Source organism: Castor canadensis, chromosome 15 (genome assembly GCF_047511655.1).
Source record: "Castor canadensis chromosome 15, mCasCan1.hap1v2, whole genome shotgun sequence".
Lineage (NCBI taxonomy): Eukaryota > Metazoa > Chordata > Mammalia > Rodentia > Castoridae > Castor > Castor canadensis.
The window spans coordinates 48259318-48272264 of record NC_133400.1 but is presented as its reverse complement, the minus strand read 5'-3'; the positions used below and the strand labels follow the sequence as shown (position 1 = coordinate 48272264).

General features: G+C 53.0%; 1 protein-coding gene across 1 annotated transcript in view; it reads right to left on the bottom strand.

The window, feature by feature from the left end:
* The window catches only part of Wnt9a (Wnt family member 9A), a 28201-nt gene extending 16576 nt beyond the window's left edge, over positions 1-11625 (bottom strand). The window contains exon 1 of the mRNA XM_020186068.2: positions 11429-11625. Coding sequence (XP_020041657.1) covers positions 11429-11523 — 95 coding nt within the window. The 5' untranslated portion in view covers positions 11524-11625. The remainder of the gene's footprint in view (positions 1-11428) is intronic.
* Between the last annotated feature and the right edge of the window lie 1322 nt (positions 11626-12947).

The following is a 12947-nucleotide window of genomic DNA, read 5'->3' as shown; positions in this document are numbered from 1 at the left end:
GTCAGCCCCCCTTCCACCCGCCCCCCGTGCACTGACTATTAGGTAAATGGCATCTGCACCATCTCGACTATCTCCCAGGTTTCCTTTGCATTTGGCTTGAAGAGTTTTCTCTTGCTTCCAATGAGTTTGCTCAATGCTCTCAAGCTTCACTCCTTGAAAATATGCATTTAAGGCATCAACTGTTATTCCAATTACTTTTAACCTGCCTTGGTCATAGCCTCAGGTTGCTGTATAGAGCCCGTCACATCACTAGTTTACCATACAGAGACCAAGTCACAGCACCAGGTTACCATACAGAGCCTTGTTTCCAGCCTTAGGAAAGCATACAGAGCCTGATTCCCAGCCTCAGGTAGTCAGGCTGAGCCTGAGTCACCACTCAACCCTCTTATTTTTCTCTTTAGAGTTCCACTTTGCCTAAGCCCCAAACTGATATATTTTCTCCTCATCTTTTCTAGTTCTATATCCTTATGTCTGCATGGGTCTCTCATGGGGAGCCTAATTATACCATGCACCTAATCAATACCCCAATCAACTCAGTCTTATACATGGAGTGTTGCACCCTCTAGATATGGGTCTCTGCTGTTTTGTTTCAGTTTGTTGGGCACGCCTATCCTGCTTTTTTTTTTTCCTTTGCTTTCTTTTACCTCTTTTAGGGGATTTTTTTTTCAATTTTCTCTCTGCTCATTTCCTTACCTAGTTTCAGCTACCTCAATACTACAACAGGAGGTTGTCACTTACCCAAGTTTGATGTCATTCTGTGCCTTTCCTGTCTGGGTCATCTGCTAATAGCCTCTACCCACGTTACATGCTGTTATGTTTTAGTTTCATCTTGAGACTCAGGAAGACATCATCCTGGGGCCCAGTCAGCACTGTCTCATCTGTGCTTCACAGAGCCTGTTCCTTTGGCACCTCATTCCTTCCTGCATCTAGGGACATCAAAAGGATGTCTGCCTTGTGAAGCTAGTGTCAGCCCTTACTCCCCATGAAGGTCATGTGTATTCTGCTCTCTGACTGCTCTTATGACTCTTTGCCTTCAGTGTTCCATCATTCTAATGTGTTATATTCCTGAGCAAATAGATTTTTAGTCTCTCTCTGGGAAGACACTAGTTTATTGAATCTTTTTCATAGTTTTATTCTGTTTCAGAAAATTCTTGTTCTTTCCCTTCAAATATTATCCCTGTCCTATTCTGCTCTCTCCCCAACCTCTGAGACATTCCCTGTATGAGGGAGGTACATTCCCCTCTCTGTTTCCCATCTGTCTGCCTCTCTATGCTACATTCGGGATAATTTCTTCTGACCACTCTCCCAGTTTGCTAATTCCCTTCAGCTGTTTCTAATCTTCTTTTCAATCAGTCTATTACTGACGTTTTTTACCCCCAGTTCTGTTTGGTGTTTCCAAACTTACTGGGTCAGTTTCTGTGGTTTCTTCTTCTTTATAGATACTCCAAATTTACCTACTTTCATTGTCATTCTTTTCTTTTTAAAATTTTCTTTCTTTTTTTACTTGGCCTTCTTTACGCACAGCAAATGGCTCTCCATTGACTGGTATATTTCTGTGGGTCTCTGGTCACACTTCTATGCATGCCTAGTTATCCCTGACCACATGCTGGCCACTGTATTTGAGAAATTGTTGACAGGAATAATTTAAGCAGAGGATAAAAACACTGTAGCAGGCTGAAGAGTAACCCCACAAAATCTAGGTCCACCCAGAACCTTAGGAAAGACTCTTATTTGGAGTAGGGTCTTGTAGGGATTATGCAGGTAAGAATACCAAGGCAGGACAATCTTGGATAGCAGCAAACCAGTGAAAGGTGTGCAAGATACAAAGGGACAGAGAGGAGATGCAGCCACAGCCTAGCAACACCAAGGCTTCCAGAACCTTGCAGAGGCAGGAAGGATCCTCACTGGAACCTCAGGGACAGCCATCACCTGGGTTTCAGATTTCTGGCCTCCAAACTCAAGAGAAAACAAATTCTTGTTGCTTTAAGGCACTCAGTTTGTAGCAACCTGTTAGAGCAGATCCAGAATGCCGATACAGCTATCACAATGAATTTCTATGTGTGGGCCAGTGGGCTCCTGTGTCCATGCCAGTCCCAGACTGAGAGTCCCCAAGGCCAAATCAAGGCCAGAGGTCCTGGTCCACCCCAGTGACTTAGGCCATTTCCATGAATAAGGAGACCCTGCCCTGCTCTGGGGGCTCCTGAGACTGTGGTCTTGTGCTCAGCTGGCATAGGACAGTCTCCTCTGAGTGTTCCCACCAGAGGAGCCCCTGGCCTCACTCCATCCCTTCATCCTGTGAGATAATCTAAACCACACTCATATTTTCTTGTTCAGGATCTTGTTATTTCCATGGACTCCTGTCATACCTTCATCTCATCAGCTCTTTGACAGTTTCAAAGTGAAATACATATAACCATACTCATAGGTGTATCTATATATGCATATATATGTCCATCTTCATGGGTATACCCAAACACAGACACATGCATTCACACACACAAAAGCGCACACACATACTTGTATATACACCAGCCCCTACAAACTCACACACTGAGATATAGGTAAAGAAACATGCATTTGTGTACACATGCAAGTGCATACATATCCACACAAATCCATCATAAGCTCATAAAAATGTACATGTATATGTATACATGCAAACTCATATATATCTAGCTTTAGTTGTTTCCAGCAAAAGGACTCTCCAACTCAAGTGGGCCCCCATCACTGCAAATAGGGTACCTACACGCAAGAATGTCCTCATTATCTTCATGTCATTATTAGCTACCTGGTAGTGTTAGTACCTCCACACACTGGCTGGACATCAAGGATCAGAGACTTAAGTGATTTGGCCAGGGCCATGCAGCCCATGATAGAGAGGCCAGACTGGAACCAGCTCCTCAAAGGTAAACCCAAACTTGGATCCAGCCACAGACCCCAGCCTGGCCCACAACCAGTGCTGACTCAAAGTTGCTTTCCTGTTGAGGAGCCTAGTGTGGTCTCCAAGGGATGCCCACAACACTCAGTACCCCAGGCTTCCTCAAGTTGGCTCCCACTCCTTCCCCATCATTCACATCTCAGCCATGCCAGAAGATGTGAGACCAGCTAGAAAGAAGGAAGAAGGTTCTAGCATAGTGGAGCCAACAGCCACACATGGCCAGGGCTGTCATAGAGATGGCACATAGACAGTTCCAGCCTGCAAAGTTCATGCATAGCTCTGGTCTGTGACTCTGAGAGGTGTCATGGAAAGGGTCATAGGACCACTTCCCTGAGCCCTAGAGTGGTCAACACTGGCCCCTTGAAGCCTGTGTAGAGAGGCGGGCAACTGAGAACTCCACCCCCAGATAGATCTGTACAAGCTTAGCAGAGACCCCATTCCAGCCCTGCAGGGAGTGGGACAGAGTCAAGTCTAGAGACTGCTCCTGGCTCCAAGGGTTAGACTGGAGACTGTTATGCTGTGGCTTCTTATCACCAAGGTGCCTCCTCTGAGCACCAACAAGGTGATCCTTGTCTTCAGGCAAGATCTGGAGAGTCACAGTGTCCCTGAACAGTCCAAACTGGCCCACCCCAGAGCCATCCTACCTATGCAGGCAGTATGCCCTATCACCAGAGCCACAAGCTCCTTCCACTAATAAAGCAGGCAGACATGTAGCCCCTATATAGAGAGGCCCTTCCTCCCACTAGCAGTCCCTGTCACCCCCTCAGCCACCCTGTTTGGGAACCAGCTCTCCTCAGGCCAGGGTGGAGGGAGCCAAGGGTGCAGTTCCAAAAGCCACAGTGCCCTGCTGAGGAAACCTCAACTCTGCCAGACAGCGTTTAATTTCTGTGTGAAACAAAATCAAAACAAATTCCAGCACTGAGAAACCAGGGCTGAGATTAACCCTCTGTCTTCCCTGTTGTCTGCAACTGAACTCTGCTCAGGCCCAGTTTCCAAATGGAACACGTCCATGTCTTTTGGGGATGCAATGTCACCTAGTGCCCAGAAATGTCCAGAATGAGGCTGGAGATGCATGCCAGGGAGGGATCACTCTAAGAAGCCTCAATGGAGTGCGGCCCAGCTTGCCTCCCTCACTTGCTTGCCTGCTGCCCTCAGGGATGCCAGGTTCCTGGAGGTCAGCTGGACAGAGGAATAACCACATCCAGCCACTACCCCCAAGACCCAAGGTGCTACCCAGTAGACCTGATATCCTTGAGCCTAACACAAATGACCCCATCTACCACGGGTGTGACCTTACCATGGTGGTCTCTAAGCCCTAAGGCAGTGCACTGGACCCCCAGGGAGAAAATGGGTACCCAGCCATCTTAGCACCCACAGCTCACAGAGGGCTAGCTGAAGACCCCCAAGGCTGGTAGCAGGTAGGAAAGTCAAGTATCACTGTGGGGCCCTTGGTGATCAACAGTATGATACCATGAGGCATTTCTTCCCTAGAGATGGCTTTGCCCTAGGTGTCCAGTAGCACATTGGGGCTGTGACCAGAAGACTTGTGGCCATGGGAGCTACAGACTCTACATTCCTATCTGCCAGGATGGAGCCAATTCTGACATTCTCAGGCTCTAGGAGTGTCTGGCAGCATCTTGTGCTGGGCCAGACCTCCAGCCCACTTCCCCTGGCTGCTTCGACCTCAGGTATCGCTAAGAAAAACAAACGCAGCTTGCGGCTTGCCTTTTCCATTGCCTTGTCCGTCTGCCGGGCCCAAGGTGCTGGGCTGCCAGCTGGGCGGCTGGGTTTCCTCCTGTGGGTGTGCCTGGGCCAGCAGGGACCTCACGAGGAGGGCCAGGCCCGTCTCAGAACAGCCTAGTGCCACCAAGATCAGCGGATACAGTGAGGTGTCTCCAGACACCTGCCACTGGGCCCAGACTGGCCAACAGGTGTACTTTCAGGTCACCCCCACGTGGTGCCATGCACTGCACAGCTGCTCACACATACCCATCCACACATTCAGGGGCCTCCCTCATGGTGGTCTTGGGCATACTACATCTGGTCCACAGTCCACACACCAAAAGGTAGACAGTCTAGCAGTCAAGGCAGGGGTGGGGGTGAGAGTGGAGGTTTGGGGGAATGGAAAGGCACAAGATCAGAGCAGACTGCCAGGCCTCTAGTGAGCCACATCCAGCAGGTGTGAACATAGCCAGCTAAAGTCAGGGCCCTAGCAAGGGAGGTGGGTTAGGCTAGGCTGTAAGATGAATGAGCACATGGACCCCAAAGGTGGCAGCGGGACCCGCCCCACACACACACACACATAAAAGATTCAGGCTCCTAGGTGCCTTTAGCAGAGAATGCACAGTGTGGAAGATAAGGAGACCCACGGGGACCCTTCTGCCTGCCCCAGAATTGATCTAATAGGGAAAGAGCAACAGATCTGAGCTGTTATGAGGTTAACCAGAAGAGATGGCAACCCAGGTAGACCCTACAGGATAGGTAAGGCCTGGACAGGCAGTATGGCTTCCCTTTACCCTGACACCATTATAGTTTGACTCCTAGCCAGAAGGACATCACCCAAGCAAGCTACCTCGTGTGCTTTCAGGGGCCTAGATTCATCCACAGTCACCCAAGAGCTCATGCCAGGAACTGCCCTGGCTTCCAGCAGGGCCTCGTCCCAAACCTGCAGCAGCCTGCTGGGCACCACAGAGCACCCCCACCTCCAGCACAATGCACAAAAGCAGCCGGGTGCCTGGCAGGCTGAGATTAAGAGGGGCGAGTGCCGGAGGCCTGTCAACAGGTGTCGCTTTTCCGCAGCCAGCAATGAGGAGCCTGGCAGGCCTTGCTGCCTCCCTCCGCCCACCCCTTATCAGTTCATCACCCTCCCTGGGGTTCAGGGCCTCCTTGGGAAAAATCTTTACTTGTGCATTCTTTCCAAGAATGCCTCACTCACGATGGCCAAACCCCAGGAACTGGCAGCAGGGCAGGGGGAGGCAGACACAGGCAGGAGGTGCTACAGGCTTGGGCCACCCAGGTGCTGCCTGGCACCCACAAGGACTTGCCAGTGTGGGCACCAAAGCCACAGCAGCAGGAGGCAGAGTGTGTGACAAGGACAGGAGTGAGATTAGGCCAGCTGTCTCCCTGTCCAGACAGCCACCGGCTGTGGACAGGACATCTGCTCACACAGCTGAGGGGGGCCAGGTGGTGGCTGCTTCCGCCTCACCTCAAATCCTACCACATGGCTCTCCATCCCCTCAAGGGAGCCTGTGGACCCCAAATCAGGGGTCTGAGTGACCTCCATCCCATGCCAACTTCAGAGGCCTATAGACAGAGATGCAGGGGCAGGTATAAGATGGCCTAGTGCAGAGAAAAGAAGGAGAATGAACCAGCCCCTGCTCTGAGTTCTTCCCACTTGCCTTCCCCGCCTGCCCTCATGGGCCCACTCACAGAAGCTGGTCACCAGCATTCCTAGGAATCATACAGGCATGCCAGCCCCAGCTGCATCCCTCCAAGCCCAGCAAGCCCTCCCCCTCTGACCCACCCCTGGTCTCCCTATGCTTACTGTCCAGATCTCAAATACAGGGCCTCTTGCAAGAGGCCTCCATGGTTGACCTGCCTGCTGCCTCCACTGTCCTGCATGAGCCCCACTGCCTGGGTCCTCACCTCACCATTGGCACCATTGGCTCCACACCCTTCTGACCTTCCAAGCACCAGGATCCACAGGCTTCTTGGAGAGTCCAGAGCTGACAGGTCTCCACAGACAGTAGCTGCCCACAACTATACGAGCCACTTCTAATCCAGGCCTGACCTTACAGTCTGCGCAAACCTCCTCTTGACATCCCCAACTCCTGCCCATTCAGCTCATAGTACAATCAGGCCCTGACACCCTCCTCTGCCAGCCCTTCGCCAGCATTGATTGCCCAAGAACAAGCTCTCTGTCCAGCCACAGTGGTGATTCTGTACATTCAGTCCCACCTTCCTCCCCTGAGACTCTTCCCAGTATTCTCTGATCACTCCAGGGGTCAGATGGGTGCCCTTGTCCCAGCAGTTATTGGACCTACGCACATGACCACAGAGTATCATCCTCCACCAGACCCTAGGATTGCACACAGAGACACAATGGTAGGGACAAGGAGTATGCCAGTTTCATGCCCTGTTTGACCCAGGAAGACCAGAGGGTCTTCTTCTTCAAGACCCCTAAGCACCCAGAATAAGACCCCACAAAGGCTCTCATAAACAGGGCACATGCACATAAGCTGTGTGACTGGGGTCCAGGCACAAGAAAGCTCACTTGTAGGATGCTACCACTTCTGTGATAGGAATGAAAGCCTGTCTCCTGACTGGTCAAGAGATAAAGTTCTCCTCTAAGGACAGATCCACAATATGTAAAGAGCTCTTACCACTCAACAACAAAAGACAAGTATCCTGACTTTAAAAATGGGCAAAAGATAGATGCTTCTCCAAATAATATATACAAATGGCTAAAAGTCCACAAAAAGATGCTCGACATCAGATAAATGCAAATCAAAACCACAATGAGACTACTTTACATTGCTAGAATTTTATTAAGTGTTGGTGAGAATGCGGAGAAACTGGAAACCTTGTACGTTGCCAGTGGAAATGTAATGGTGCAGCTACTTGGAAAAAGAGTTTGGCAGACCCTCAAAAGTTAACATAGGGTTGGAGATATGGCTCAAACCATAGAGTGCCTATATCACAAGCCCAAAGCCCCAGTATTGCCCAAAAAAATAAATAAATAAAGTTAAACACAGATTTATCATAGGACCCAGAAATTCCACTTCTAGGTATTTATTCCCAAAGAATCAAAAATACACATCTATACATATCTACAAGAAAAAAAAAAAACTTATGCACCAGCAAGGTTTACAGCAACAAATGAAATAACCAAACAGTGGAAACAATCCAAAAGTTCATCAACCAATAAATAGATTTTTTAAAAACCCTATGTAGTATAGTCATCCAATTGAGTTATAATTCAATCATGAAAATGAATGAAACACTGATTCATGGTACAAAATGGATGAACCTCAAAAACATGATGCCAAGTGAAAGAAGCCAGACACAAAAGGCTACATAGTATATGATTCCATTTATATGAAATGTCCAGAATAGGAAAATCCATGGAGACAGAAAGATTAGTGGTTGCCAGGGGCTGTAGGGAGGAGGAATGGGGAGTGACTGCTTAGCGGGTATGAGGTTTCTGGGGTGAGGAAAATGTTCTGGAATTAGATAGTGGTAATGGCTATGCAGTCTTGTGAATACACAAAATCCACTGAGCTGGGGGAATTTCACAGGATGTGAGTTATATGCAATAAGAAAAAGAGGGCTTCTGCAGGCCCTGACACATCTCAGCCCCAAACAATCCACAGTGGCACAAAGTACCCAAAGCTTGCCTTTCAGACCTGTTTAAACAGACCTGCAAATGTTTCTTGAGTGATGTGAAATGCATATGGCCATAACAGAAAAATGAAAACAGTCTCGGGGTTTACAACACGCCTTCCTAGTCATTTAAAGAAACCAATTTGGGAGCCCCAGGCCTCCCAAGAGCCTCTCTAGGGCTAGCTCACTGCTGCATGAAATTCCTAAGAAAAGGGCTGCAAGTGCAGTGCCTAGGCCCAGTCACAAGCAGTCCTTTGACCTTTATCCTCCAACCCCCACCAGGGTCTGGGGCCTCCCTTCTAAATGCCAAAAGACAAACAAACCCAGACACTTGTTCCAGACTTCTGCTGCTCCGTCCTTCAGATCCATCCTCTCACCTTTGAACTGCCAGAGAAGGACAGGGTGTGAGGAAGCCAAAGTTTGAAATCAACCCTTACAGTCTCTAGGGTAAGGCCTGGGTCTATAACCCCAACCCACATGTGACCTCCAGCTGGCCCCTTCCTGCTCATATCTGGCCTGTCAGCCAAGCACCAGGAACACAAGCAGTCAGCAGCCAGGGAGAACCAGAAGGAAATGCCACCTGCTGATCAGGCCAGGATGTAGAGCTAGGCCAAGGGAGGAAGAGAGAGGAGCCCCTTCCCCATGGCTGGCTGCCAGCCTGGAGGGGTCCAGTGGCAGGGTGACCAGAGGCCTCTAGAAGGGAAGAGCGGCCTGAGCGGGCAGGGTTGGGTTGCAGCTCAGGGAGGGGGTAGGGAGGGCTCCTGCAGCCACGTGACCCTCCCCGGGGCCTGCCTCTCCTCTCTGGGTTCCTGGGCTGTAACTGGAGCCGCGTTCCTGCCTGGGAGCCTCCGTGCCAGGCAGAGCTTTGGAGAGGGGGAAGGGAGAGGAGAGCCCTAGATTCCAGTTCCTTCTCCCTCTCCAATCAGGCTGTGGAAGGATGCCCTAGCACACCCTACATGAACAGCAGACCCCCCTGCTCAGCTGCCCCAGCTGCCAGCTTGCCTGGCCTTTCGGGGCTTTGGGGCTGACTTCCTTCCTTGGCTGGGCCAGGAGCAGGACTTCTGGACACGGAACAGTCTAAGGCATATCTTGCATGCCCCCCCACCCCAGGAATCAACTCCAGGGGAACCCAAGTCACTTAGCCTTCCCCAAGCTTTCCCACCTCAACCCCTAGTTTTGAGAGGCACCCACTAGTCCATTCTTGGTAGAGCTGGTTGTCTCCAGGGCAGCACACCCTTACAGGGCAGTTACAAAGAGAGTTGTACTAGCAGGCAGCACTTAGCCTTCTTGAGCTGGGCAGGGGACTGACAGGGCCACAGCAGCATTGACAGCATTGAAGCCCTGACTACACACAGAGCCAGCAAGCTAGGACTTATTCCTACCAGTGAACTGAAGGATGCATATTCCCTACACTCTCTCTCTCTCTCTCTCTCTCTCTCTCTCTCTCTCTCTCTCTCTCTCACACACACACACACACACACACACACAGACACACACACACACACACACACACACACACACACACATACATACACACATCTAAAACAGCAAAGCACAAAGACTTTCCAGAGATACATAGCACAGAGACAGACAATTCACAGAAAGAAATGGTCACAACCCGGCCCCCTCATCTCCCCTAGGATCTGAGTTTGGGGACCACAAGGCCAGTGGCAGATCCCAGGTGGTACAAAGTGACCGCCCAGACAAGCCCAGGGTGTGTCAGAAGCCTGATGAGTAGAGCCTCTTGGCTGGGACGAGTGAGAGGAAGGCACAGCTGGCTGATGCCCGGGCTGTGACTCACCGTGGACCTGTAGCCAGACAGCCATCCTCAGGCCCTCCCTCCTGCCCAGCGGGTGAGGCTCAGAGCTGCACAGATGGCGTGCAGTGGCATGCCAGCCCAGGCCTTAGGGCCTGGCACATAGTGGGAGACAGAAGAAGGCCAAAGTTGGGGTTTCCCAGGAACCCAGAAACCCAGCTGACCCTGGAAGACAATTCAAGAGAAAGGACCAAAGAAGAAAGAAGGAGAAAGAAAAACACAAAGGGAAAGTTTCCCATGAAAATATTTTATTTTCTTTGAGAACAGGATACACCTGCAGGGCTCCTCAGTCCAGTCAGCCTCTCCCTGCCCTGGCGGGTGCCAGATTCCTAGACCAACGGGGCCCTCTGCCGGCCAGGCCGCTGCGCTCTGGGCGCCCGGGCCAGGGGCAAGGGAACAGGTGACGGTGACGGTGACTGGCCGAGGGCGGCGGCCCAGCCAGCGGCCCAGGGCGCCCTAAATCCGGGCTGGGACCCGAAGGTTCTGTCAGGACTCCCAGAGGAGGCGCCTGGGGTTGGGAGGGAAAGTGGAGAAAGCTGGGGTGCTGCCTTCCAAGGTGCCACCCTGGACCTCGGAGTACTCAAACAACGGGCAGGGTTCCTTTAAAGGTCATTGGGTTTGGGCATCCCAAACCTGGGAAAGCCGGAGGAGAGAGGGAAGGACGAACGGAGACAGACGCGCCAACAAAACGCAAACTACTAGCGCAGAAACAAGCGAGCGCAGGCAGTGACCCCGCGGGACAGTGGCGACCACTGCCCTAGCCAAGTCTCACAGACGCGCTTCTGAGGAACCCCGCAGGCACCAGAAGCAAAGCGCAAAGAATAAAAAATTTAAAAATTCTCCAGTTTGGAGGGTCCCCCCGCCCTTTGGGGCTCAATGCGAGGAACATCTGGATTTTGTACGTATTTTTCTGTTGTTGTTAAATTAACTTCTCCAGGAGAGAAGGGGGGTGGATGGGCAAGGGACGGGGAGGCTCCAGTCTTTTGGCAGAAACACGGCGGCCTAAGGCGGGGGCAACCACGACGACTGTGCAGTCACGAAGGACCACAGCCCCGCGCAAGCCCGTAGAATATGCCGGCCTCTCTACCCCAAGCGCAAAGCCGGGGACATCGACCCGCGGACAGAGCGACGCGCGCGCCGCAAACAAACAGCTCCAGGCAACCGGGCGGCCAAGCCGAACGTCGACCGAGCAACTGGCGGGCGCTGTCCCCGGGACTCGGGGCGCCCGCGCCTCCGCCCCGGTCCCGCTGCCCTGGCCCGCCCGCGCGCGGCTGCCCGCCCAGGGCACCTACCCGAAGTAGGCGGACGAAGGGCGCAGCGCGGCGAGCAGCAGCGTCAGCCCGAAGGCCGCAGCTAGCCAGCGCGCCAGCAGGGACCCATCCAGCATCTTGCCGCGCCGCGGCGGCTGACCATCGCGCTCCCAGCTCCGCGCAGGGCGCGCCGCGGCCGCCGCCCTCTTATAGCGCCCGCAGCAGCGGCCGCGCGCCGACCAGCTGGGCCGGGCCCGCCCCGCGCCCGGGAGGAGGGGTCACGCCGGCGCCGGGGGCGGGCCGAAATCCGAGCTGCGCGCCCCGCCCGCCGCAGCTCCAGGCCCGCAGCTCCCGGGGCGGGTCTGGGGCGCCCGCGGGTGAAAGGGGGGTGGGCGCCCAAGAGCTGTGGGACTGGAGGCGGGGGCAACCGGAGTGGGAGGACGTTGAGGAGCCAGAATCTGGGCGGCCGAAGGGACCTGCAGGAAGCTGGGGGCTCAGCGCCTGTGTAGAGTAGGAGCCCGTGCGAGTTATCTACAGTCGGTGCAAGACGGCCGGGGGTGGGGCGGGAGCGTTGGTGGAGCCTCCAGGAGGATTTGGGGCGGGGTGTTTACAGTCCGGTGCTAGAGTGCTCGGACAGGGAAAGGCGGAGCCGGGCGCGGCTGTGTAGGGAATTTGAGCGCCTGTGCCGTCGGAGTGGTGGCTGGGTTGGGGGAGGAGGCACATCGGCCGCTGCGTTGCAGCGCGGGAGCAGGAGTCCAGGACGTGCGGGGGTGTCGCGACAAGGACCCCTGCTGTCTGCTAGGAACTGGGGCTCTGGGGCTGCTCCTCGGGAAGGATGGTGAGAAGAGGAAACAAACCGGACCCCTCAAAGAGGGAAACTAAAGATGCGTGGGAGTTCTGTCTTCCCATCCCTGAACTGAGGAAGGATAGCTTGAGGCTGGAGTCACTAACAGCGCTGACCACCAAGCAACCTCGTCCCCAGAACCCAAATCCTCGCCATTCATTAAGGATGACAATGAAGGGGACTCCTTGCGATGAAGGTGCCCCTGTGTGGCTGGAAGCACAGAGCTGCCCAGTGACTCATCTCTGTGTATCCGCTTCTGGAGCAAGATGGTGTTGGGAAAGTCAAACCTGAATTAAAATAGAGCGATAACACAAATTACCATATTGACCAGAGCATCCAGGAAAATGCTTAGAAGCCCTCTGGGCAGTGGAACTTGGGCCACACAAGGTGCTAGAGAACAGGGATTGAGTTTCAGGCATGTAGAGACCAGTGATATGCTGGCCTTCCACGCTGGAGACCCACTTCAGAACAGGGACACCCCCCACTGGAGTCAAGCTGCCAGAGCTCAGTCAGTAAACGGCTGGTGAGCCTCCAAGACTGGGTCTGCAGGACAAGCTGGGCTCCCTGGAAGGCAGACGGACCTACTAACTAGCACTTTCTGAACTTGGAGGGTCTGATTCTGGCACAAAGACCTCCAGTCTGAAGGCTGCAGCACATCGGAAAGGCTGAGGTGTTAGGCTGTGAAAATTCTGCCACCTGTCGCAGGAAGGGCAGTCC